Consider the following 26,921-nt stretch of genomic DNA (forward strand, 5'->3'; position numbering starts at 1 on the left):
AATAATTTCATACATATAGAATGATTTTGTTTTACTCCTCCCTGAAGGCAGAGAAATTATCTTGATGGTCTTTCAATAGCCTCTGTAATCCCCAATTCTAAGACATATTGACTCACCTCAGTTCCAACTGCTGGATGGTAGGGTTAAGTAGGTGGCTTGATATCTTGAGGGACGCCCTTGGGCTACCCATCACACATGCACTGGCTTGGCTCCAGACCCTACACTGAATCCTAAGTGAGGTTGTAATAGGAACATGTTCCCCTTTCCTTATTCAAAAACATCCCCTGGGTCCATTTCATAGCCTATCAGTTTCACTTAGACTTGACCTATTTTTTTCCCAGAATCTCTATCTATTATAATAACTCTCTGAATTAAAACCACCACCACATTGGTGTCTTTCTTTTTAATTTAAACGGAATTAACTGCCCTGTGCACAACTTCCAAAGTAACTGGCATTTTGGCAGCATCTTCAGAAAACAAGAATAAAAGTTTACTGACAACTGCCATGACTTGATTTAGACAGTGAGGTGTAATGAGACACATCCGGACACAGTCCAGTCCTGAAATATTACTGCTTTCCATATAAGCATCTTCCTGCTTTTATGGTCTGATGCGCGTGCACTCGTGCTAGTCTAGAGGGGACAGAAAAGTTTTAAATGGCCTGAGTGGATTCAGGGAGGCCTCTGCCCCGTCAAATTTCATAATGATTAATACTCTCCTTTTCCACCCCAGATGCTGAAATGGTTTTTTTGTTCTTTCCTCGGGAGGATAATCGATGCTGTGTGCTGTGGGAAAGGAAGGCAGACAAATGAACAGTGTGGGGACTTCCCTGACCATCAGAAATTGCCACTCAGATTTCAGCCCAGATTTACATCATTGCTTTCAAATTTTAAAATACATTTACTATAGTCTCAGACGCAATGAGGAAGTCAGGCAACTACCCTCTAGTATCACCCCTTGCCTGCCTCGTCCCACCTGAATTTACTGCACAGGGAAGCAGTCCTTGGATATCCTAATGTATCGCGGCCTGATTGCTAGGGAACTGGTCACCCACTCTGGTTTCCTCCTTCTGTGCGCCCAGTGTAGTTTTTTTCCTTCCAAAATGAAAGAACTTTCCTTCATGGTATTACTGAGAAATTTTCCAACCAACTCCCTGCCCTAACCTTTGAAAAGCCTGCCCTACCATTCTCCTTCTTAGATACAGAGAAAGCCTATTATCATATCCACTTTGTCTCAGTTTTCTGGTCTCCCTATCTGGAAAGCTGTTTTGGACCCATTACCCATTTATAACTCACCACACCTAACCTTTGTTCTTTGAAATTGAATCGTACTGTCCATACTATACAATTAGTGCTTAGTTGTTTTCCAAATGCCGGACCTTGGTTTCCTTATCTAGAAAACAATTTCTAAGATTCCTTTCCATACCCACAGCAAACACTAGGCTGGTTTATTTTGTTTTATTGTTTCCTTAGGTGTTGTGTTTCCCACGCCCACCATCCCCTCCTTGTATGTGGAGGCCATGTACAGACCTTCAAGTTCTGTTCCACCTTCTTGTCAGGATCTAGCAACTGCTCAGTCTAACTGCCTTCTCCAGGAGAGTTAGAGAACTCACAAAAACATGTAGAGGAAGAAAGGTGTTACGAGTCATGGATCTGGTCCTTACTGTGTCCTTTGCTGTGCCCCCAAAGCTCCTCATTCATCTCTCATTCATATTCTCCCAATAGCTTCACCAAGCTTTCTCTTCTCTCATCTGCCAATCCACCAACCTCCTTTCTGCAAATACCACCACCTTCTACTTACTCCGTGCCTGTAAGTTGCCTTGAAGCTCAATGACAATGTAGAATATCGCATTTGTGTTCGTTATCCAGCACTATGTAACTACCCCTGAACTTAGTGGCTTAAAATGACAACATTTATTTTGCTTGTGAGTCTGCAGTTTGGGCAAGGTTGGTCAGGGCATTTCAACTCTGCTCCATTTGGTGTCAAGTATGTTGGTTCAAAGTTGATAGGATTATAATTATCTAAAGGCTAACACATTCACGTGTTTAGTGGTTGATATTGGCTCTCAGCTGATGCCTTAGCTGGAGCATTGGCCCAAACACCTACAAATGGCCTCTCCATGTGGACTGGCTTCTTTACAACATGGTGGCTGGGTTCCAAGTGTGAGCACCATAGTCTCCAGAGCCTGGGGTCTTAAACCCTGCATGATGCTCTCTCCTCAGCCTTAGCACCATGCTGGTTCTGAACTCAATGGCACACATACTGGATCTTATATAGGCATTTCACCAACAACATCCTAAACAGGTATTCATCTGGTCCATGTTGGATTACTGTGAGGCATAGGGAGCTCATTATCACATCAGGCAGTTTGTGCTATATATTTTTTCATTGTTCCATTGGCTGGGGAGTCCTTCCTTATATGAAGTTGGAATCCTCTCTCCTGTAATTTCTGTCTATTAGCTCTAGGCCCATTCTTGGGACTATAAAGAATAAACTTCTTTCACATACCGGGCTTCTAATAAATGGAGGGAGCCTAAGGTCCTCTCTAAATTCTCTTTCCTGGATGCCTGTCCCTTCATTTTTTATTCCTGAGAGTCAGATTCCCAGTGAGTCTCACCTGGTTGAGCTCTGGGTTGTCAGCATTCCTCTTAAAACACAGGGCCCAGAAATGGACACAGTCCTCCCTTATTCGTGTGTCATGTTCTGACATGGTAATTTATCCTATACCCTCTGCTCATTGCTTCTGCTGCCATCTAGTGGGACACTCAGGCACAGGATGTACTTGAACTGTTCACGTATCTATGCCTGATTTTCCCAATTTTATAAGGTATACAAGATCATGTGTTAAACTTCTTTGTCTCTGTAACAGCATCTAGAATATTGGAGGTAATTAAATAAACAGATTTTAGCTGCTGTTTCCAGGTACGACTGTCGGTGTCTGTGTAAATGAACATGTCAATTCTCAGTCTCAGCTTGATTATCTATTAAAGCGTAATAATAATAATACCAGCCAGGCTTGTTTCATAGGATTGTTTAGTAAAGGTGAAAATGGGATAACAACAATGAAAGCACTATTTAAATGACAAAAGGCAATGACAAGTGCAGGATATTATTGCTTTTAATATAGACTAAAAAAGAAAACCCCCATTTTGGGTGAGTAAGTTAAGACAAACGGACTCATGAACTTAACCACTGACTCACTGATGGCTAATAAAACCAGGGAGAAACACATCTATGACATGTATTACAAATAGTTGCTGTTTCATTCCTAGTAGTGGGATAAATTTGCGGAAGAGAGAAAGTGGGAAGCTGACAAGAGCTTCACATTGTTTTGCCTATTTATGATTCCTCTCCAAAGATGGGTCCTTTCATATTTGGTGGGGTTTTAGTGCTTTTGGTAGGAAAGCAACACAGAAAGGGGAGAGGGTAAATACTGTTGTTATTATCAGGTACCACATGTGGCAGGAGTGGGAGAAAGAATTTCAGTGGAAAAGCAAGAAGGACATTTGAAAGGCAGTTGGACTGGTGACCAGTCATTCTCAATCATCCAGGCCAAACATTCTGGAATCATTTGTATTCCCTCCTCTTCTCTCCCTTTGCCATTCATAGCCAATCATTCTCAAATTTTCTGAGTCTTCTTCTGCAGCCCCAGCCAGTGTCCTCACCCCCAGTGTCTCCCCACTCAGTGACCATGCCAGATGAAGCACAACTTATATGCCATTACTCAGGAAGTAGCAGCACAAACACCTCCACCTGGTCCTCAGGGCCCTCTGGTGCCTTGCCTCGTGACTCATCCACTTTCTGCCCGGTATTCTTCAGCATAAATCTGCATCAGCCAGGCTGGTGTCCCAGTCACTTGAGTCCTTTGAGCTCATGACACTCATTCCCACCCTGTACACCTGCTCATGCTATACCGTCCAGCAAAATGTCCCTTCTCTTCACTTTCCCCAGCCAAACCCAATCTATTCTTAACACTGAACTAAAATCCTACCTCCTCTGTGGGGTTTTTCTTTGACAGCTTCAGCCTGCAGAGGCCTCTTCTGCTTCTTCTACTATGTCTTTACAATGTCATTTCATTATATTCCACCTTGCCTTGTGTCACCCCACCAAGACTGTAGCGTCTGCCACAGCAGCTCAAACGATATCTGATGTAATATATTAAAATGTCTAAACATAAGCAGGGAAAATAAAACCCTGTGTAAATGTCTTTTCAAGAGAAACAGTCAATTTCAGGGTGGGATGTGAGAAGTGGGAGGTGTGATTTCTAAGAAATATCAGTTGGGCTGCTGGCAAGTTCCCAACTGAACCATGACCCCTACGACAAGCTGATTACTGGACACAGATCAAGTTATTATCACAGACAAATGCTGGAGATGAGGAGAAAAGATAATAAGCCTACTATTCTCAAAACTCTTAGGTATCTATTACCTCCTTTACAGTGCCAACCAAGATGTTCCCAACACAGTACACAGTGTGTAATAGACCCTCAACAAATATTTATTTAGTCAGTATGTAAAACAGAGACTCAATAAACATTTATTTAGTAAGTAGGTAAAAATTGAGTCCTTTCAGAAAAGCAGTCATTAATAAAGGCTAGGGATTCTTTAGCAAAACGTTTACAAATGTTTGCAAATGCTTGCAACACGAGGCCAATGATCACTAGGGAAACTTAATTATTATAAGGGGTCTGTGATTCTTTGTGTGCATCAAACATGGTCCAAATAAGGGGAAAAAACCCATGTCTCATATCTACTTTTTGTAGTTCAGTATTTTCAGAATTAATAGATACTGAAAGAAGAGTTGAAAGGACTTCTTGGGAAATACTGTCATGGACTTTGGAGTTAAGGCTTCATGAAATGCTTACTATCTTTCCTCATCTGTTTAGGGTAGCATGGATAAAGAAATATAAACACCAGCTACGATCTATTTGGTGTGTTCTTTGTGCCGGCTTCCATGCTAAGTGCCTTACCTGTATTACTTCATCATTATCAACTTATGTTCACCCTAGGAGAAAAGTACGGTATTATTATCTCCCTTTTATGGATGAAGAAATTGAGGCTGAGAGAGGCCAAGCAATTTCTCTAATGTTACATAATAAAAAAATAAAAGAGACAGAACCTGGATTTGATCCCAGGTCTGTCCTAATCGGAGGCCTGTGCTCTTAACCATTACACATTGGGTGGAGTGAGAGGTCATCAGAAGGAACAAATACCCCCGAGAATTGATAGAAATATTCAGGTAGAATGCTGGGCTCCCACAGTGTGGGATCAGGGCACCAGTTTTCCTATCTCATACTGCAAGTGAAGGGCTGTCCGAGAATGCTGAAGGACTTGGAGACCCATGATAGCAGCCATCTGTTATCAATCTACCCAGTGCAAACAACTGCATTGTAAACCAGGTATATCAGTCCAAGGGGGCTGAAGGCCTGAGGATGATGCTCATTTGGGGACTCTTCTTATAGTTCTTGGGCTCCTGTACCAGGGCACGTGGCGTTTCTGGTGATAACAAACATGGTCACTTTGGTCCGACACTTGTGAATTTTCACCAAAGCTTCTAGTGACCCAGCAAAAAATCCTTTTCAGGCCCATTTCCCTTCTTTCTCAGAGACCAGTGAGATAGGCTGGTGACGAAGTGCAGCTTTTCAGTTTATGCAAAACCTGTTTCACTGATTAACATTTGCTTGCTCTCTTGCTCCTCCTGCATAGGCAACTTCCACTTTTGTCTGTCTTCTTTCCTCTTGGTGTCTCGCAACTTTGTGGTCATCGGGAGAAGGTACACTCATGTGCCCGATGCTGACCAAACCTGCCTGGTACCGGAAGTGAGTGGGCTGAGATAATGGTGGGGCAAGGCCTTTATCTGTACTGATGAACCACACCCACGAGCCACATAGATGGCACTGGCCAGCATTCTGGGGACTTATTAGCACTCATATCTGTTCTCAACACTAAGATCCAAGAAGTGAAGCCATTCCCCTACTCTCACCTGCCCCTTTAACCAGACCCAAGAAGTAACCCAAGGGGCCATTGTAAAATGCCCCAACATTTCCCAAGCTCACCTGGCTAGTATTTATTTATTACCATTCTCTTGAAAACTTTTCTAAGAAGGGAATATCCTCCTTTAATTTAGTAATGCCAGTTTGGGACATGTTTGTTATGTCTCACGTGGGAAGCAACCATGTGAGCCAAGAATGTGAGTCATGTATGGCTGTTTACCTTGTACATTGGTGCAGGTCTTCTTGAAATTTAGGGGAGGAATATATTTTAAATGAAAAATATCCTTCAGTGGAGAATTTGGCATTTAATGTAAATGTTCATAAAACAGAAGTCAGTATTCAGAGTATGCCTGTGGCAACATTTGTAATTTAAATGAACTGATTTGTTTACACACACACATGTATGTTACAAATACTCTCTTTTAGTCCCCATAATAACTCCAGGGAAGGAAAACTCTGCTGTTTTCTTCTAAAGAAACCCTTGGACAAAGAAATTAAGTAATTTGCCCGAGGCCATACAACTAGTGAAAAGATCTTTTGGAACCTAAAATTAACATTTGTGTCCAAAGGTTGTGTTTCTTCACTTACCCTAAACTGCCCTCAACTGTACCTGAACAAAATAAGTAGTGTGTCCAGATTTGTGCTTTACACGTCTGTCTTTCAAAAAATGTAATATAGTAAACTAAGATCCCCAAATCTGCAAGTAGCCCTAATTGTGATCTGGCATTCACTCAGCCATTCCTTCCTCTCGTCATTTATTCCTCCATATATATGTACATTTGGCACATGTGGTGCCTCATGGTAGCAGGGGTGCAAACAAAATTCAGACACAGGTCCTCTAAGAGCTCACAGAGTAGTGGGAGAGGTAAGATAGCTGAGAACCGGTAAGAAAAATATGGATGAAGTGTGGTGCTGTTATTTAATATTCTAAGCTTGTTATCTTTTTTTGATGTTTATTTATGTTTGAGAGAGAGAGAGAGAGAGAGAGAGAGAGAGAGACAAAGCGTGAGTGGGGGAAGGGCAGGAGAGGGAGACACAGAATCTGAAGCAGGCTCCAGGCCCTGAGCTGTCAGCACAGAGCCCAATGAAGGGCTCAGACCCACGAATCGCAAGATCATGACCTGAACTGAAGTTGGACTCTCAACCGACTGAGCCACCCAGGCACCCCACTAAGCTTGTTATTAGTAAATGGCTTAAGCATTTATGGCTAGGGAAAGTATACCTGGAAATGTGGTTTTATAGTTTAGTCTTACGACCTAAGTGACAGCTATTTTGACATTTCAGTCTCCCCAAATTCTTGAATTATCTGATTAATACCCCAAATTATTGAATCATCATAGTATTTAATAATACTATTAAATCTGAGATGTATTAATATATGCACATAACAGATTGGCCTAATGAGCAACTTGATTAAAATTATATGAGATCAAGATTTCTGGTACTGCCTGAAATAAAAATGGTTTTCACATGATTGCCTCAATCAATTTTGCCAGGTGTTAGGATGAGAAAAGAAAAGGACGACAATCTTGCACTGAGGAATTTGATTTCCAATAGCAGGCCTCTTATAAACAGATGATATTGAATAGAAGGCTGAGGCCCTCACAATCTCTCCACTTGCCCTTTTCTGGTGAGAATAGTTTGTAGAGTGTGGTTAAGGACATCTTGAGAGCACAGTCACAAACTGGTGGTCCATGACTGAAGACAGTCTATGAGTGGGATTGACTCAGAGATATGCTTGGCCTACATGGTGATTTTTTTTTTTTAATTTTAGAAATTGTCGCTAGTATTTAATCTTATTTTTTAATGGTTATTTATTTGTTTTGGGGGGTGAGGGGCAGAGAGAGAGAATCCAAAGCAGGCTCCATGCCCAGTGTGGAACCCAACGCGGGGCTCCATCTCATGAACCACGAGATCATGATATGAGCTGAAATCAAGAGTCTGAGCTTGACCTACTGAGCTACCCAGGCACCCTTGTTGCCAGTATTTAAAAAGAAAAATTACACATAGACCTTTTTTTTTTTTTTCAAACTTGAAAGTCTGATAAAAATCTACCCCATTCCTACTTGGCCATAGTGGAGACAGTCTGGGTGGCAGACACCTCCTGAGACAGGACAGACACTTTCTTCTTAACCCTGCCATGTCCATTTCATCCATATATGTTACCTGCCTCATCTCAATAAGCTTTGGGGCTACTGACTCCCATATTAAGTCCTGGGAGGAGAAATCCATTTAGCTTTTGGTGTCGGTGACTTCCTGACCCCACAGATATCCTGGTGATAGCAGCCCCAAGATGAGATGCAGCACAGACTCTCAGTTCCTGGAGAGAGAATCTGTGGCTACCTTCAAATGAAAGACTGACTATGGGCAAGACTTTAAGGTAGCAGTGATAGGGAGACCAAAAGCATAGTCTCCTTTATTATTTTGTACAGTTTATTTTGAGAGAGAGAATGCATGAGTTGGGGAAGGACAGAGAAAGAGGGAGAGAGAGAGAATCCCACGCAGGCTCCACACTGTCAGCGCAGAGCCTGATGCAGGGCTTGAAATCATGAACTGTGAGATCATGACTTGAGCCGAAATCAAGGGTCAGACGCTAAACTGACTCAGCCACCCGGGTGCCCCGCATAGTCTCCATTCTTGAGAAGGGAGTCACTTTGAGCCTTTGCCAGAGGTTTTCCTCCTCCTATAAACATTTTGTTTTTTGTAACTGGAGAGGAAGGAGAACAAATGCCAATCTGTCAGTACATTCTCTGCAAACCTTGGCCCTTCAGCCTGTGCTGTAGGTATATGTTACTATAAGTCGCACATCCTACCTATCATACATCTATTTAGTTTTTGTGACTATATCCACTGGAACATGTCATGATAATAGAAACAACAACAACAGCTAATATTTTATTGAGTGCTTTTTATGAGTTAAGTACTTTCCATACATTAGCCCATTGGTCTTCACATCAACCCTTTGAGTCAGGTCCTCTCTCTTACTTCCTCCATTTTACGAACAAGGGAATGAAGTTTAGAGAGGTTAAGAGAATTTCTCACATTCACACACATGGGGCCCAGGTTTGACTACACATGATTTCGACCACTGGATAGGTGAATGAACAAACATTAATAGCACATGTATCACACTGTCATGTACATTGCTTCCATTATTCTTCCCAACATTTAATCCGCATTTAAAAATTGGAAGCCCAGGGCTCCTGGGTGGTTCAGTTGGGTAAGTGTCCGGCTTCAGCTCAGGTCATGATCTCACGGTTCGTGGGTTTGAGCCCCAGGTTGGGCTCTGTGCTGACAGCTCAGAGCCTGGAGCCTACTTTGGATTCTGTGTCTCAGTGTCTGCCCCTCCCCGGCTCTCAGTCTGTCTCTCTCTCTCAAAAATAAATAAACGTTAAAAAAAATGTTTTTTAAATAGAACAAAAAGTGGAAGGCTGGAGAGAGACAAACCAACACAGACTCTTAACTATAGAGAGCAAACTGATGGTTGGGGTTGGGGTAATGGGTGAAATAGGTGATGGGAATTAAGGAGGGCACTTGTGTTGAGCACTGGGTGTTGTATGGAAGTGTTGAATCACTATATTGTACACCTGAAACTAATATTACACTGTATACTAACTGGAATTAACATAAAAACTTTTTTTAAAAAAAATGGAAGACTGGATAACCTGACAGAATTCATACAGCTAACAAGTGGCAGAATTTGAGTCTGGAACCAGGTCTTCTGATTCCTAGCTCTGTGTCCCTCCTGTGCCAACTGCTGCTGTTTTGGTGGGTCTGTTTGTTCCCTTTATTAGGACAGAATGCATATTTATGCACAGCTTTCTAGTCAGTTAGTTTTCAAACTGGAAAATAAAATGTTCTTAGTCATAACAAAAATAGTCACAAAAAAAACCCAAGACTGAAACCTGGACCTTCTGGTTAAAAATAAAGTATTTGATGGTATGTGGCCTGAGAAAATATCAGGATAAGATCAATCACCCCTCAAGAACCAGCTGTACTTGAAAAGAGATGATGTTAGGGCAAGCTCATAAAAACAGAGGAATCTGAAATTTGAGAACCAGGTGAATGGGCGAATGGCCAACCTCAGTGCTCTCTAAGTAGAAAAGAGGACCAAGCACAAACTTGGGTCTCAGAAACATAAGGTGATAAACATCATTCTTTCTCATAGGATGAAAAGAACAATGCTCTCCTTTTCTGGCCTGTATCAGGTGTTCATGTCCCTCAACTCATCCAAAATAATGCTAGCTTGGACAAGAACTTGATCACAATCCCTGGGTCAGAATTAGGAACTAATTAAACATTTATTTATTAAGGTATGAGTGTTCAATAGGATAAGCATGGGTCTGATGATGCTGTACATAGATGGAGGGTTGCTGAGGACAGTTCTCTCCCCCTCCCCCACTTTTTTTGGTAAATGTTTATTTATGTTTGAGAGAGACAGAAAAAGCATGTGAGCAGGGGAGGGACAGACAGACAGACAGACAGAGAATCCATCACAGGTTCTGCACTAACAGCAGAAAGTTTGATGTGGGGCTTGAACACACAAACCGTGAGATCATGACCTGGGCCCAAGTCAGATGCTTAACCAATGGGACCACCCAGGCACCCCAAGGACAGCTCTCTCTTTATTCAAAGTGGCCTAACAATGTTAAGAACACCTTGGGTCACTTTCAGTCTGGAAGATACCTGAAGAAGGAATTCTGGGGCAAATTTGTTTCTTAGATTCATTCCAGACCCAGTATGTTCCACAGACCATTAGTTCCATGAGATGCTCCTCAAAAAAAAAAAAAAAAAAAAAAAAAAAAAGGGATCTGTGCAGGGGCCATGCTAATCTTCTCTGTATTATTCTAATTTTTCTCCAAAGAAGACATACAGATGGCCAACAGACACATGAAAACATGCTCAACATCACTCATCATCAGGTAGTGCAAATCAAAACTACAATGAGCTATCACTTCACACATGTCAGAATGTCTAAAATAAAAAAACACAAGAAACAACAAGTGTTGGCGAGGATGTGGAAGAAAGGAACCCTTATGCACTATTGGTGGGAATGCAAGCTAGTGCAGCACTGTGGAAAACAGTATGGATGTTCCTCAAAAAATTGAAAATAGAATGACCATATAATACAGTAATCACACAAGTGGGTATTTACTCAAACAATATGAAAACACTAATTCAAAAAATATATGCACCTTTATGTTTATTGCAGCATTATTTACAATAGTCAAATTATGGAAGCACCCCAGTGTCCAATGATACATGAATGGATAAAGAAGATGTGGTATAAATACATACAATGGAATATTATTCAGCCATAAAAAGGAATGAAATCTTGCCATTTCCAAGGTGATGGATGGATCTAGAGGGTATAATGCTAAGCAAAATCAGTCAGTCAGAGAAAGACAAATACCATATGATCTTACTCATGTGTGGAATTTAAGAAACAAAACAAATGAACAAAGGAAAAATAGAGACAGACCAGGAAACAGATTCTTAACTATAGAAAACTGATGACTACCAGAGTGGAGGTGGGTGTGGGTGATGGGTGAGATAGGTAATGAGGTTAGGAGTACACTTATCCTGATGAGCATTGAGCAATGTATAGAATTGTTGAATCACTATATTGTATGCCTGAAATCAATATAACACTACATATTTACTATACTGAAATTAAAATTTTAAAAAGGGATTTGTTGGCGTGACTGGGTGGCTCAGTTGATTAAGCGTCTGATTGTTGGTTTTGGCTCCAGTCATGATCTCATGGTTTGTGAGATCAAGCTGAGTCGGGTTCTGTGCTGATAGAGAGAAGCCTGCTTGGGATTCTCTCTCTTTCCCTCTCTCTCTCTGCCTTTCCTCCCTCTCTCTCTCTCTCTCTCTCAAAATAAATAAACATTAAAAAAATAAAAATAAAAAATGAATTTGTAGTCAAGTAAGTCCAGGGTCTATATATTCTATTTCCCTCTTAGAGTTTATAGTGAACATTAAAAGCTCTGATAAGTCCTATAGTTGAAGAAACTGCTTAACTTGGTTTAACCCAGTGTTTTCCAAACATATTTGGGACGGACAGCATATTTTCTTTCACTTAATTCTTATTAGCATTTCATGGAACTAGTATTCTTCAGAATACATTATGAGCAACTACCTAAAACACCTTGAAGGGAGAAAATCTGCTGAGTCAGCTCTTTTAGGGGAACAGGGGATTGAAGAAAATGTACATGAATATGTAAAATTTTTTTCAGATACAAAGGGTATACAATAAAATATAAGAAATTTATCACTTGGTGTGTGGGGGTGGCTCAGTCAGTTAAGTATCTGACTTTGGCTCAGGTCATGATCTCACCTGTATTGGGCTCTCTGCTATCAGCACAGACCTCTCTTCAGATCCTCTGTCCCCCTCTCACTCTGCTCCTCCCTTGTGCACAAGCACTCTCTCTCAAGCAAAAAAACTTTAAAAATAAAAGAAATTTGTCTCTTTCCCATCCCAGATTTTATATTTTATTCTTTACAGTAACTAATATCACTACTTCCTGGTATATCCTGTAAAAATGTGTGTGTGTGTGTGTGTGTGTGTGTGTGTGTGTGTGTATGTGTTTATACAAATAGGAGTATTTTATACATACCATTTTCTGCTGGCTTTTTCAAGTTGTTAGCTTAATGAATCTTTTCGTAACAGCATACAAGAATTGGCCTCATTATCTGTAATTCCTATATAGCAGTTCATTGTAAGGATGCACCCCAATTTCTTTAACCACTTATTTGTTGATAGAGGCATGGGTTTTTCAGGAGGTTTCCTCCCTAGAAAATCTAAACTTTTAAATAGAGACTAAGGCATGTGGGCTGATTCTAGGCTGGGAGAGAAATGAAGCCCTCAGATCTTTTTTGGTCTTGGCTGGTCATGCCGGGACTGTGTGTCTTAGCATGATCAGCCAATCTATCATGATGGAGGAGGGGGGCACATTTTGCTGGCATATTTTCTCTTAAAGCATTTTCTTTGCTTGGTGGGTTCATTGGGCTCAGCAATCCTACCAGGACATGAAATAAGGTGCCCACTACATGTATGGAGTAGACTTCATTGCTGGGCTGTTGTAGCATTTTGATCAGGCCTATCAGCTACCTCACTTTTATGAGGCTTCTCTTCCTCCCAGTCCTTCAGTTTATGCTGTATCTTCATCATAAGGCTGATGAGTAAAGAGGAGACAACGTCTGCTCTCATTTCTATGTTCTCCTTTCTTGTCAAGTAATGGAAACATGTTGCAATGGGCTTTGTCACTAAAGAAAAAAAATGAACCAAACCCATTCTGGAAAGTAGAAAACAAAAATACTTCCTCTTTGAAAGTCAATGAATGTAGCAAGTTTTCTGAGTCAAAATTCAAACTCAGGGATCAAAAACAGAGTTCTGTTTGGCAGAATTGTTTGGCTTTAGGAATCTGTAGCCTTTAGATCAATGACCCAGAACAGACTTTTCTCCCCAGGTCTTTTGGAACTCTGAAATTTTCCAGGCCAGTCTGGCCCTTCATGTTCACTGTTGGTAAGGGGAACTCTATAGGAAAGTCCTCCTTCAGCTGATCCTGACTCAGGCTGTAAGGACTAGAAGAGAATCAGCTTCATTTGGAGAAAGCATGGGATTTCCTAGTTAGTCATTCATGGTCACACATCCCATGTAGGGGAAAGGGAGCAGAGAGACATTCTTTTTTTATATATATATATATTTTTAATGTTTATTCATTTATTTTTGAGAGAGAGAGAGAGTGACTGAGGTGGGTGGGGAGGACAGAGAGAAAGGGAGACAGAGAATCCCAAGCAGGCTCTGCACTGTCAATGCAGAGCCTAATGTGGGGCTCAAATCCACAAAACTGTGAGATCATGACCTGAGCAGAAACCAAGAGTCAGACACTTAACAGACTGAGCCACCTAGATGCCCTGCAGAGTGCCACTTTTTTGGGGAGAGTGCTCTTCAACAGGGTATGCACATTCATCAGTCTTCCTTTTCTAGTTTTCCACTTTACAACAATCATTTCTTGGTGGTGATATACCCGAGCAACCTCCCAGAAACAAATGTAAGCCTGCTGTGGAAGAACAACCCCACAGTGCAGGCTGTACAGAATTCCCACAGAGAAAAGCAAACCCTCCTGGAAGAGTTTACACTACAAATTTACAAAACACTAAAGGAAGTTTTCTTTTGTGAATGAGAGTGCATAAAATAAACAGGATTATTAGTTCCCCCAAAACTTGAGATGAACAGAACAATCATAAAATACCATCAGTACATTAGGCTTCAGTGAGTTAGAGAGATAAAAGAAATAAACACATGAGAAGAGAAAAGAAAAGCAATTTTTGAAAAGAACCAAATAGAACTTCTAGAAATGAAAACATATTAATGAAACTAAAGACTTAATGAATGTATTAAAAGATTAGACACAACAGAGTGAGGAATTCGTGCATTGGAAAATAGATATGAGACAACTACATAAAATTCATCATGGAGAGATTAAGAGATACAAATATGAGAGAAGGGTAGAGACGTAAATAAAAAAAGTAAGAAGGTCAGGCATATATGCACATTTAATAGGAATTCTATAAGGAGAAAACAGAGAGACTGGGGAGAGGCAAGGCGATTAAACTAAGAATTTTCTAGAACTGTATAAATTGTGAATCTTTAAATGCTGATAAACAATGAATCCTGAGCATTATGTATAAAATAAAATAAGCCCTAGTCATATTGTAGTGAAATTTCAAGGGAAAAAAAAGAGAAAGTCTTTTTGTTGTTGTTGTTGCTTTTATAATTTTTAAAATTTCAGTATAGTTGAAACACAATGTTACATTAGTTTTAGGTGTACAACATAGTGATTCAACTTCTCTATATGTTATATTCTGCTCCTTTCCAATGCAGTTACCATCTGTCACCAAACAACACTATTACAATACCATTGACTAGATTCCCTATGCTATGACTTTTATTCCTGGGAGCCTGTATCTCCCACTCCCCTTCACCCATTTTGCCCATCCCTCTATTCTTCTCCCCTCTGGTGACCATCATTTTGTTCTCTGTATTTATAGGCCTGATTCTGCTTTTTGTTTATTTATCCATTCGTTATGTTTTTTTAGATGTCACATCTGAGTGAAATCACATGGTATGTGTCTTTCTCAGTCTGGCTTAAATACCCCCTCTATCTAGGCCTGTCCATGTTGTCGCAAACGGCAAGATCTCCTTCTTTTTTATGGCTGTATAATATTTGTGTGTGTGCGTGTGTGTGTGTGTGCCACATAAAAAGAGAAACTCTTAATAGAAACTAGGGAAATTCAGATTAAGACAAGAATTAGATGAACACTAGACTTGTCAACAGCAATAAGAGACATTGGAAAGACACCTGCGAATTGCCAAGCAAAACCAGTTGTCAACCTCAAATTCATCAGCCAATCATTGAAACTTGAGAGTGAAATAAAGAAAAACTCAGGCAAACAAAGACAGAGAAAGTTTATTCCTCACACACCCTTTCTGGAAAATTTCCTAAGGAAAGGTTTTTTTACTGCACAAAGAAGGAAAATGCACCTAAAAGTAATGCATATATGTATAAGTAATTAGCAAATAAACTGATAAGTGGTAGTAAATTTAAATAAGTAATCATCATTAAAAATACCAATAATAAAAATATTGGAGGTAGAATTTAAATATCAGACAATAAAGACATGTAAGATAGAGTGGTTGATTACAATCAGGATTTTAAAAAGTTTTTGTGTTGTTCAGAAGGAAAGAGGTTGATTCACTTTAAACTTTGTTAACTCTAGAATACATTTTTTAAAGATGAAAGGGTAAATACTTAAAAATAGAACAAGCACAGGAGAAAGGGGAGAAATAAAGAAACCTGTTCAACTCAATGGAAAAATGTAAGAAAGGTCACTTAAAAAGGGGGGCCAGGCACCTGGGTGGTTCAGTCAGTTAAGGGTCAGACTCTTGATTTCTGCTCAGGTTATGATCTCACAGTTGGTTCATGAGATTGAGCCTCTGCTTGGTATTCTCTCTCTCCCTCTCTCTGCCTCTCCCCATTCATGCTGTCTCTCTTCTCTTTCTTTCAAAATAAACTTTAAAAAAAAAAGATCAAAGCAGAAATTACTGAGTGAAAAAAAACACATTAAAAATTAGAGAGAATCATCACAAGTACAGTAGAGATATTAAAAGCCATATGGAAATTCTATGAAAAATTATTTCACAATTATTGCTTTCACTGTATTGATTTTGAAAATATTAGCAATTTTTAAAAACTATGTTTGAAAACACAAATGAAGTACGGTTTCCTAGAAAAAATATAAATTGCTAAAATGTAATTAAGAATAGAAAATCTAGGGGCTCCTGGGTGGCGCAGTTGGTTTGGCTGAGTGTCTGACTTCGGCTCAGGTCATGATCTCAAGTTCTGTCAGTTCAAGCCCTGCATCAGGCCACATGTTGACGGCTCGGAGCCTGGAGCCCGCTTCATATCCTGTGTCTCCCTCTCTCTCTGCCTCTCCCAACTTGTGCTCTCTCTCTCAAAATAATAAATAAACATTAAAGAAATTTTTAAAAAAGAATGGAGAATCTAACTTAGACAATTAGACATAAGTTTTAGAGAAATCTTGTACACTTCTCTCTCACTCTTTTTTTAGTGCATATGCTAAGTAATCTTCAAGGAGTAGGTAATCCTTTATACAAAGTGTTTCAGAAAATATAAAAAGAGGGAAAGAACTACTTTTCATGGTGCTAATGTAATCTTGGTGATTAAATTAGACAAAGGACAACATAAAAAGAAATTATAGTCCAAATCCTTAATAAAACATTGCAAATGAAATGCCACATGGTTAGGTGGAAATTCATCTCAGAAATGTAAGGATGGTTTAATGCTAAAAACATTGTCAATGTAATTTTCTTCATCAACAGATAAAAGAGTAACCCCTATGCTTATCTCAATAAATATAGAAGAGATACTTTTTTAAAAATTCAATAAACATCCCTAATGAAAGTTTTAGTAAATGAGGGGCAGATAGGAATTCCCTTACTCAAATCAAGAATGCCTACCCAAAGCCTATAGGAACTATCACACTTAATGGTAAAACATGAGAAGTAGATTCTTTAAAGTTGGGAATAAAATAACAATGCTACAATGATAGCTTCTAATAACCTTGTACTAGGAAGGTTTTAACCATGGTAATAAGAAGAAATTAAATATTAAGGTCTAGAAAGAAAGAAAATAAAAGTTCTCATATTCTCAGGGAAAAAAAAAATTGTTTGTACCAGCACAATCCAATAGAACTTTTCACATTAAGAAGGGCACTTGTTGTGGGAGCACTGGGTGTTATATGTAAGCGACGAATTACTGGGTTCTAATCCTGAAACCAATATTGCGCTATAGGTGAACTAATTTGAATTTAAATAAAAACTTGGAAGAAAAAAAAGAAAGTAATTATAACAAAAATATATGGCATTGGTGCTGGTTTGGACAGAGAAATCACTAGAACTAAAAAAAGTTTTGACATACAACCACCTTTATATATGCACTGATATATGATCTATCTAACTGGTATATGATATCATCACAATCAGTAGAAGCAGAACAGACTGGTCAAATACATTACTGAAACAATTGGCTATTTTACCAGATAAAGGGCACCTACTCTGCACCATACACCAGAATAAATTCTAATGATTTAAAGACTTAACTATGAAAAGTAAGACAGTAAGCTATAAGAAAACACAAAATATCAAAATCCTATTATAATCAATAAGAAAAAGTTAAAAAATGCAGAGGATATGAGCAGGCAATTTAAAGAATAGGAAAGCTAAAGCTTCAGTAAACCTGAAAAAGATGGCGGATTGCACTAGAAATTCATTAAAATTACTAGTGAAATTCTATTTCTTTTTTTTTTTTAAGTTTATTTATTTATTTTGAGAGAGAAAGAACGCACGAGGGAAAGGCACAGAGAGAGGGAGAGCAAAAATCCCAAGCAGGCTCAGCACTGTCGCATGTCAGCGCAAAGCCTAACGCGGGGCTCAGTCTCACAAACCGTGAGATCATGACCTGAGCCGAAATCAGAGGTCAGACACTTAACCAACTGAGTCACCCAGGCACCATGGCTTCTTATATGTCGAATGGGCAAAAATCTAAAAGTTGGATAATATCAAGGGTCAGTGAGTACATGGAAAACGGAGACTCCTATGTTGTTGATGGTACTTAAATTTAAAACCACTTTAAGAGCAATTTTACAATATGCATAAGTTGAAGATGCACATGCCTAGGGCCACCAAACCTACTTCTAAGTATGTACTCAGAAGAACTCTGGGGCACACACACAGGACACGTACAAAGATGTTCACTGCAGCAGTGTTGGTAATGTGTTGCAAACCACATAACTGTTCATGAGGGGAACGGATACACAAACCCACCGTACTACAAAAGTAAAATGAATTGCCCACACCTACATGTCCCCAAATAGATAAATCTCAGAAAGTGTATTTGGGAGGAAATTTTCAAATCGTAGAAGGCATACAAACTATGAAGCCATATATGTACATTTTGAAAACATATAAAACATATATTGTTTCAGGCAACAGCAGTGGAAGTTCAAAAGCATAAATGAGAACGGTAATTTCAGCATGGTGAAGAAAAACCAGAGATTTGATTCTAATCCCAGCTCCACCACATATTTGCCTTTGGGCAAGGTGCTCGATCATACTAAGCCTTCATTTCCTTATCTGTAAAATAAGAAAAATTCCCTTACCTCATGAGATTTTTCCAGAACTAATGATTGTCTGGGTACAGTGTATGTTCAACAAATGTTTACTCCTTTCCTGGTCTTTTGTCCTCATCTCATCACCATGCTGGAAGGCAGAGAACCTTCTGCATCAGCCTTCTCACAGCTGCTAAAGGTACAGGGCAAGGGCCCACAGAGAACCTTACATGCTTAGTTCTTCCACACTTTCATATTTAGAACCTGGGACTTTCTTAAAGTGACAGAACACCCAGTACAGAAGTACAGACCCATGAGAGGCTGAGAACTAAACGTAAATCGAAAGTAAATAATAAGAAGCAGGTGGAATTGACTGTGGTGGAAAAAGCATTTGACAGAATCCTGTGAGTGTGTGGGTCTCTGTTTCTTCATCTGAAGGACACAGAGGCATGGCATTTGGGGCCAGAATCAGCCAGGCACTGCTGACAGCAGAGGCTTCTGCCCAATCATATGTTGGCAGACTGACAGCTCTAGCTCAGTGGGACCCTCATCATTGGCAGCCAGGCTTGGAGGGGGACAGGTCTTTGCAAAGTCATAATCCAGACCAAGCAGAGAGGAAACAGAGAAAGGGCAGGTGACTGTTGAGCAAGAAAGTGTGAGAGAAGAGTTATGGTGTCCCTTTATTCCCCCTTGCCTATTGGTCCCTTGCTCTGAGCCACAAGGTGTCCTCAAGGAGAATCCAGAAAATAGAAGCTCTAGGGGAAACACAGTGCAATGCATGGTCAATGTGTTCATTAAGGACATGAAGATATGACTGAACCACCTCAGAACCCTAGTGTTACAAGAGCTTTGAGTGTGTTTGTAGATACTGAAGTGGTCCATAAACTCTATGCTAATAGAGCTTCTGTAAAATTTCTCTGCCAGGATCATGTCTGCTCTATATAATCATCTTTTGGTACCTTTACTATCTAATGTATTTTAGGCTACAAAATTAGTAAAGTTCTCTTGAGCTTTCCCATGAAAGGAGTTAATTCTCATCAAACAATGGTACATTAGTAATAACTAAATCCAAGATATCAAGCCCAGCTCTCACATTCATGGGCTGGGTGACCTTGGGTGAACCTCTTAATTATGTTATACCTATTTCTCCCACTTGACAAAATGGAGTTGATATCTTTCTCTCTCTGTATCTCTTTCTTTCTCCCTCTCCCTCTCTCTTTCTCTCCCTTCCCCCCAGGAAAGATATAAATATAACAATAAACAAGAATCTATCTGAGATGTGCAACAACATGGATGGATCTAGAGAGTATAATGCTAAGTCAACAAACACCACATGATTTCACTCATATGTGGAATTTAATAAACAAAACAAGCAAAGACAAAAAGAGACAAACTCTCTAGAGCACAAACTGGTAACCAGGGGGAAGGTAGGTGGGGGCTGGATGGAATAGGTAAAGGGGATTAAAAGTACACTTATCATGATGAGCACTGAGTAATATATAGAATAGTTGAATTTCTATATTGTACACCTGAAATATAACACTGTATATTAACCAAAATGAAATTGAAAAAAATAATCTACCTGAGAAGGCACTCTATGCCTCTTGGAGGGAAAACGCAGTGGAAACCAAGAGAAGTTTATGCTTAAGGCAGTGTGGGCTCCACACTGACTCAAAGGACATATGATTGCATCAATCTGTGTGTCAGCTTCCCCATCAATAGGAAGGGCCAGCAACATCTATCTCATCTGGTTCTCAGAGCTGTCCTACTAGTACCTGGAAATTCTAAATATGCAGCAGTCCCAAATGTCCTGAATTATGCCCTGCAAAGCACTTATTTTAAGAACTGGCTTGTTTTAATAATTTTCCTATTTTACTCTAAATGCTAGTCACATATTCTTTTGTTTCAAAAGCTCTCCAGTATGAAATAGACCCACTCTAAGATCTGAGCACACTTTGTAATAATCATTTTAAAGACCTAGAATTTCTATAGTTAGCATATCTGGTATCTCTCCAAGAACAGAATGGCAAACTCAGTGACTTTGGCAAGGTGGGAAGTTTGGTCATAAAGTCACGGAGGAAGGCAGAAGCAGATATAGAAATCACTGTGGGGTTTGACATTTGTCATGTGCCATCCATCTCACTTCCTCCCTCCCTCCTGCACTGCCCACTCCCTTATGCCCTCCACATCCTGTGTCCCAGGTCTCTGCTCATTCTATTTCACCTTCAGGGCACAGATCGAGGCTATTACTTTTAGCAGAAGTATTTACATTTTTTCAATCTTAGAGATGCAGAAAGGTAGATCTCTAATGTGCAAGCTTGACAGAGTGAGACAAGAATTTAGAGTCTTTCCCAATACACAAAGAGATGATCACCCACTCATAAATTCTGCCCTGGAAGGATGCCCTTCCACTACAAGAGGAAATATAGCTGCTGGCCAGGCTGTTCACCTCAGCATCTTCAATAGGATGAACTCTGTATCAAAGAATCCGGAAACATTTGAAGACAGGAAAGGGTGCATGGAGTGGTGAGGAGTAAACATAGCTGCTACAAGAAACGACTAGAGATTCTGGGAATTTCAGCCACCAAAAGACATTTTAATTGAACACACATTTATGGGGACCCATTTACGTACGTGCAGAGTTCTGTGGCAGATGTTGGGGAAAGGAGCCTGCAAGATGTCCAGAAGGAGACAAAGAAGCTGTTTTCAAGTACTACAAAGACTCTGAAGTAGAAGAGGGGAAGGGGCGAGCATGGGGAAAGGGAGCCAGCATTTTATGAGCGGTTCCTATCTCAGGAGTTTACATGTAGTGGGTATTTAATGTGCAGTTTGAAATCCCCAGGCCCTGAGCCATGTGCAGAAGGCTAAGGATTCCCCTGCTCGCTCCCTTCCCCTTGTTGAGCAGTGACCCTTGTTGAGCAGTGTTTTCTGCTTCAGAAAGCTTTGGGGGTACAACTCATGGTCTGGCCTCATCAGGTGCCCACCAGTTAAACTCACGTGACTGCAAGCAAATGAGAGAGGTAACTCATGGCTCCAGTCTATGGAGACGTTCAAGTGGAGGGAGTCTGATTTACTATGTACCAAGGACATTGTGGAAGGAACTCCAGCAATGGGTGGGAAGTGTAGGCTCTAGAATTAGAAAGAATGCCAGTTCAATGCTTTCCTGGTTTGGGCTAGTGACTTCATCTCTTTGAGTCCTCATTTCTTCAATTGTTTATGAGTAATAATAAAGCCTTCCCAATGCAGCTATTGTAGGATTAAACAAATGTATGTAAAGAAGCTAACATATGGTAGGTACTTAATACATACTCCCTCCCTACGTTTGCAGCTCAAGGCTTTGAAACCCTTCTATGTATTAGGGAAGATCCACTGTGACCCCTCTCCCTGGCACTAGCAAAGGTGGAAAGGTATACCTATCCCATGTCTATAAGCCCAAATTAGAGCTAATTCTTTGGCTTATAACCTAGTTATTGCTGTTTTTAGTTATAGTTTACAAAGAATTTTTCATGGACCTTAATGCTACCAGTGGGCCTTATTAGTCATTTGCACCATGGTATAAATGAGTTTAAGATACTTCTTCTAAGGGCAGGTTTTTGAGAGGAAGGAGGAAAATGGCACCAGACTCTCAGGGTCTGGGGGAAAAGCCAAATTTGAAGGACTGATGAGTCCTGCATATCCTCTGCCATCTTTTTTTTTTTTTTTTATGTTCCCTTTTGCCCATACCTTGTCAGCAATCAAAGCTTTCTACTATACAAAGCAACATATTATGCACATTTTCTAATAAAGCAGAAATAATTATTTTGGCTAAGAGTTGAGCAAAGCCACATAATTGGTTAGAAAAAATATTGTGTTGTGCGAAAACTTCTGGCATATATACCCCCAAGCCTTAATAAAAATATTATAATCACAATTATGGATTCCACAAGAGTTTGCTTTAAAAAATAAATGTACAGTGGAGATGGAAATGAATCATTTAGGAAATTATTGGCTTTGGCCAGAAGACACAAAGTTTTATTTTTCAATATACAGTATGAAGATATGTGTTTAGCTCCCACCGTGAATGGTAGGGGAAGACATGCTACTAATTGTATGAGTAAATGGCTGACGGTAACTTTCACTTACTCAACTCGGAGGGAATGAGATTAAGAAACAGCTTCTTGTTAAGAAAGGAGGGTTTAAATTAAAAAAAAAAAGAGGGTTTTTAACTTTTTCAGTTGCAAAATGGTTGTTTAGTTCACTTCCTCCTCCGTGTGTTCTGCAGATGACTACAGACTGTAACTGAATTTGCTTTATTTCTCAGTACCACAGGTCACCATAGAGCTGCATCGAGTCTGTAGTGACATCCACTCTCTTCTTTGGGACCAAATTTCAAGTAACATGAACAGTTTTTGTCTCACTGAGGGTGATTTTCCAGTAAGCACAGAGTAAGATCAGAAGAATCATGGGCTTGGGGCACCTGAGTGACTTAGTCCCTTAAAGTGTCTGACTTCGGATCAGGTCATGTTCTCACAGTTTGTGAGTTTGAGCCCCGCATCGGGCTCTGTGCTGACAGCTCAGAGCCTAGAGCTACTTTAGATTCTGTGTCTCCCTCTCTCTCTGCCCCACCCCTGCTCACACTCTGTCTCTCTCTCCTTCAAAAATAAATAAACATTAAAAAAAAAAGTTTTTTTAAAGAAGAATCATGGGCTTTTATTTTCTCTCTTTTTCTCCAACCACCCGCCCTCCCATCCACATTCTTAACACGAGTGAGGACAGTCAAGAAAGAGTGCAAATAGCTGTCCATTTGCCTCAAGAATACTTGAGTGAATTCAGTAAAAAGAGGTTCTCAGAGACCAGAACACTTATGACTTTCTCTCAATTTACACTAGTTCAATTTTTTGAGTTCACACTTGTTTCTTGATCTTGGCTTATTCTCCTAAATTATGTATTTATACAAAGCAAAGAACTTTATTCTGAGATATAGCTGACTTATAAACATTATGTTAGCTTCAGGGGTACAATATAATAATTCAATATTTATATATATTATGAAATGATAGCCACAATAAGTCTGGTTAACATTTATCACAACATAGTTATAAATTTTTTTCTCCTGATAACAAACTTTATCTATGCTCTTAGCAACTTTCAAGTATGCAATACAGTATTATTAACTGTAGTCACCATGCTGTATATCAGCAAGAACTTGTAAGTTTATGGACAAATCTCTATAACTTTAAGAAAAATGAAATTATTAATATTGAAGTAGGGAATCTTTGAGTGGATTTTTTTAAAAAAAAATTTTTAACATTTATTTATTTTTGAGAAAGAGAGAGAAAGAGAGAGAGCATTAGCAGGACAGAGAGAGAGGGAGACACCAAATACAAAGCAGACTCCAGGCTCTGAGATGTCAGCACGGAGTCCAACACGGGGCTCGAACTCACGAGCCATGAAATCATGACCTGAGCCGAAGTCAGATGCTTAACCAACCAAGCCACCCAAGAGCCCCTTGAGAGGATTTATTTTTAATTTTTTTTCAACATTTTTATTTATTTTTGGGACAGAGAGAGACAGAGCATGAACGGGGGAGGGGCAGAGAGAGAGGGAGACACAGAATCGGAAACAGGCTCCAGGCTCTGAGCCATCAGCCCAGAGCCGGACGCGGGGCTCGAACTCACGGACCGCGAGATCGTGACCTGGCTAAAATCGGACGCTTAACCGACTGCGCCACCCAGGCGCCCCGAGAGGATTTTTTAAAAAGCAAGTTAAAGTCAGTGGTTGTTGCATATGAGAATAATTGAAAATTTAATTTTCTGGCTCCAGCTGAAAATTCAGGATCCAAAGAATGCTATAGCATGCAATAGGGTGGAAGCTTAGAGCCCGTGCCACTTACATAAACTATCCAGTCTTTCCTTAATAGCTATGCAGTTCTCTGGACAAAATCCTTGAGTGGTTCTTAGAATCAATCCTTCTGTTCTCACACACACACACACACACACACACACGTTTCTTATAACTGTTGTATTGAAGATCTTTAGATATCAGTTTCAGGTAAAAAGAGGGGGAAAATGAGGTAAAACCAAAGAAGGATGATTGTAGAATGCATATTTCTATCTAGTGTAATTTCTAACTTGTTAAAAGTCAAATGATATGACAACACAATCTTTGCCGAGCACTTGTAATACTGAGCTGTTTCTTGCCGCTCATATTTATCGACTGCCAGTTCTTACTTCAAGTGACTGAGTCACCTCAATATTTGTGGGAAATAAACAAGGTATAAATCAATTAATCAATGAGACAAATTACTAATGACTGATTTTAATCAAAGCCAGCTCAGAATCTCAGTAAATTGCTGAAGTGAAGAAAGTAGTTCACTCCCCCTCTCCTGTCCCCATCAACTCTTGTGAATAAATGAAATGTGTAAATGGAAACCCAACCTTGTGGCCAGTACAGAGCCAAACAGCCCGGAAGGAATGTGCTATTTCCTGGAAGAGATGAATCTAGTGACAAACTTAAAGAAAAGAAAACAAAACTATTCATTACCAGCTGGGTAGAAAGGAAGGCATAATTGGGTCAGGATTCAGGAAACACTTACGATCATTATAAAGGTGCCCAAGAACTCAGAGATTGTTTCTTTAGCTAAGGTGCTCTTCAAGACCAGTCTTTGCTTGAAGCTCTTCCCCTTTCGTCCTTTCCCAGGCTGCATCTTGGGTCTTCTCCAAGGACCACTCTCCACCAATACCTGCTTCTTCTGGTCCCTACTTCACTCGCACATGAAAATGGAAGTTTTGACAACTGCTCACAGATTCCTGGAGATGTCTGGTGAGCTTCTCTGACTGTACAAACTCTGTCCCAATTAGAACCCGTGACTTAATCCTCTTCTGGTGAAATTGTCGTCTCCTGTTCACAGTTGTTTATTTGAATTAGCAGGTTAGAACCTGAAATCCCCAAACGATCCTTTTTGTGTCTGATAGATTAATCATTACCTTTATTCTCAAGGTATTTTTTTCTCTGTTGGTTTTTGTTTTGTTTTGTTTTGTTTTTTTTCTTCAAGAGATGAGAAAAGAGATGTTGTGCTGGTTGTGTTGCCAAACCACAGCGATGGGCTCCCGTCCAGAAGATTTGCATGTTACACAATTGCAGTCTTCTGTTTTCTTTTTTTTTCCCCTGTTCAGAAGTGGGTGGTTGGGGTGTAGTTTGGGATTGTCAAATCAGGTACAGATACATCCAGTGTAAACATTCTCTTCTGAAGGAACTTTTCATGCACATTGGAGAATATGAAGCAAATACAGATGTATTGTTCTGCAAGATTAATCCCTCTTGTTTTCTTCCAATGTAATTCCAGTGATTTAATGACACCTTCCTCAGGGTGGTAAGAACAGCTGCATCCATTCTAGAGATGGAGAAACAAACATACAAAGAGACCATTGCAAGTCTTTAGGACAGGATGGATCTCCTCCTTGGTTACTGTGGCTGGGTTTCATCTACTGAGGATAGACTGGGATCCAAGAATTAAAATGATGGAGAAAGCAACTTGTTGACTTTCTTCTGAAGGAGGATTCTGGTTTGAAAATCTAGTTACTCCCTTTTGTTTACCATGAAATATTTAAGCAAAATTCATAGAAAATAAACAATAGCAGCTTGAAACTGTTGGAGATCACTGAGCCAGAAAGAGATCAGTCTGAGTATATGCCACGCCAGTTAAACAAGAAAGTAGTTAAATACATCTAAATAATCCTTCTAGGTTATGCCATTTAAGTTTGATGAATTATCATCCTTGTAGGCAACAAATTGTTTAGGACTAGCTTCCTGTCGTGTCAAATATTTAAGCCTTGTTTTTTAAAGCTAGTTTGTCTGAAGAGATAGAATGCATCAGTTGTTTTTGAATATCAAGGCAGTGCCATGGAATTAGTACCCACGCTTTGTGCTGCCTCCCAACCCTCCCACAGAGAAGCCAGCTCTGTTTCAGGTCTTTCCCTACCTTTGCAGGAGGCCTACAGTCATTTCCAACTGAGGAGGCAGGCAGGAAGGGAGGGAGGTGAGATCTGGTGAAAACAGCTATTGAGAGTCAAAGGACAGAGGAGATACCTAATCTGTAGGTGAGGTAGAGTTTAGACCTAAAGAAATTATAACTTACCTGAGGGCACATCATTGCAGAGCCAGGACAGGAATGTAGCATTTTGGCTTTAATTCTTGGTTAAGTTATCATGGATACCATTGTCCAGAAGGATTACTTGTGACCACACTATTC

At 39.9% G+C, this 26,921-nt stretch overlaps 1 protein-coding gene and 1 pseudogene across 1 annotated transcript in view; both read right to left on the reverse strand.

Moving 5' to 3' along the window:
• AQP9 (aquaporin 9) overlaps nt 1-26,039 on the reverse strand; it is a 47,146-nt gene extending 21,107 nt beyond the window's left edge. Inside the window, exon 1 of the mRNA XM_043555324.1 lies at nt 25,266-26,039. Within this exon, the coding sequence (XP_043411259.1) occupies nt 25,266-25,376 (111 nt within the window). The 5' untranslated portion in view covers nt 25,377-26,039. The remainder of the gene's footprint in view (nt 1-25,265) is intronic.
• LOC122469728 lies at nt 10,772-10,861 on the reverse strand (annotated as a pseudogene).
• Nucleotides 26,040-26,921: the final 882 nt, after the last annotated feature.

This window comes from Prionailurus bengalensis, chromosome B3 (genome assembly GCF_016509475.1).
Source record: "Prionailurus bengalensis isolate Pbe53 chromosome B3, Fcat_Pben_1.1_paternal_pri, whole genome shotgun sequence".
Lineage (NCBI taxonomy): Eukaryota > Metazoa > Chordata > Mammalia > Carnivora > Felidae > Prionailurus > Prionailurus bengalensis.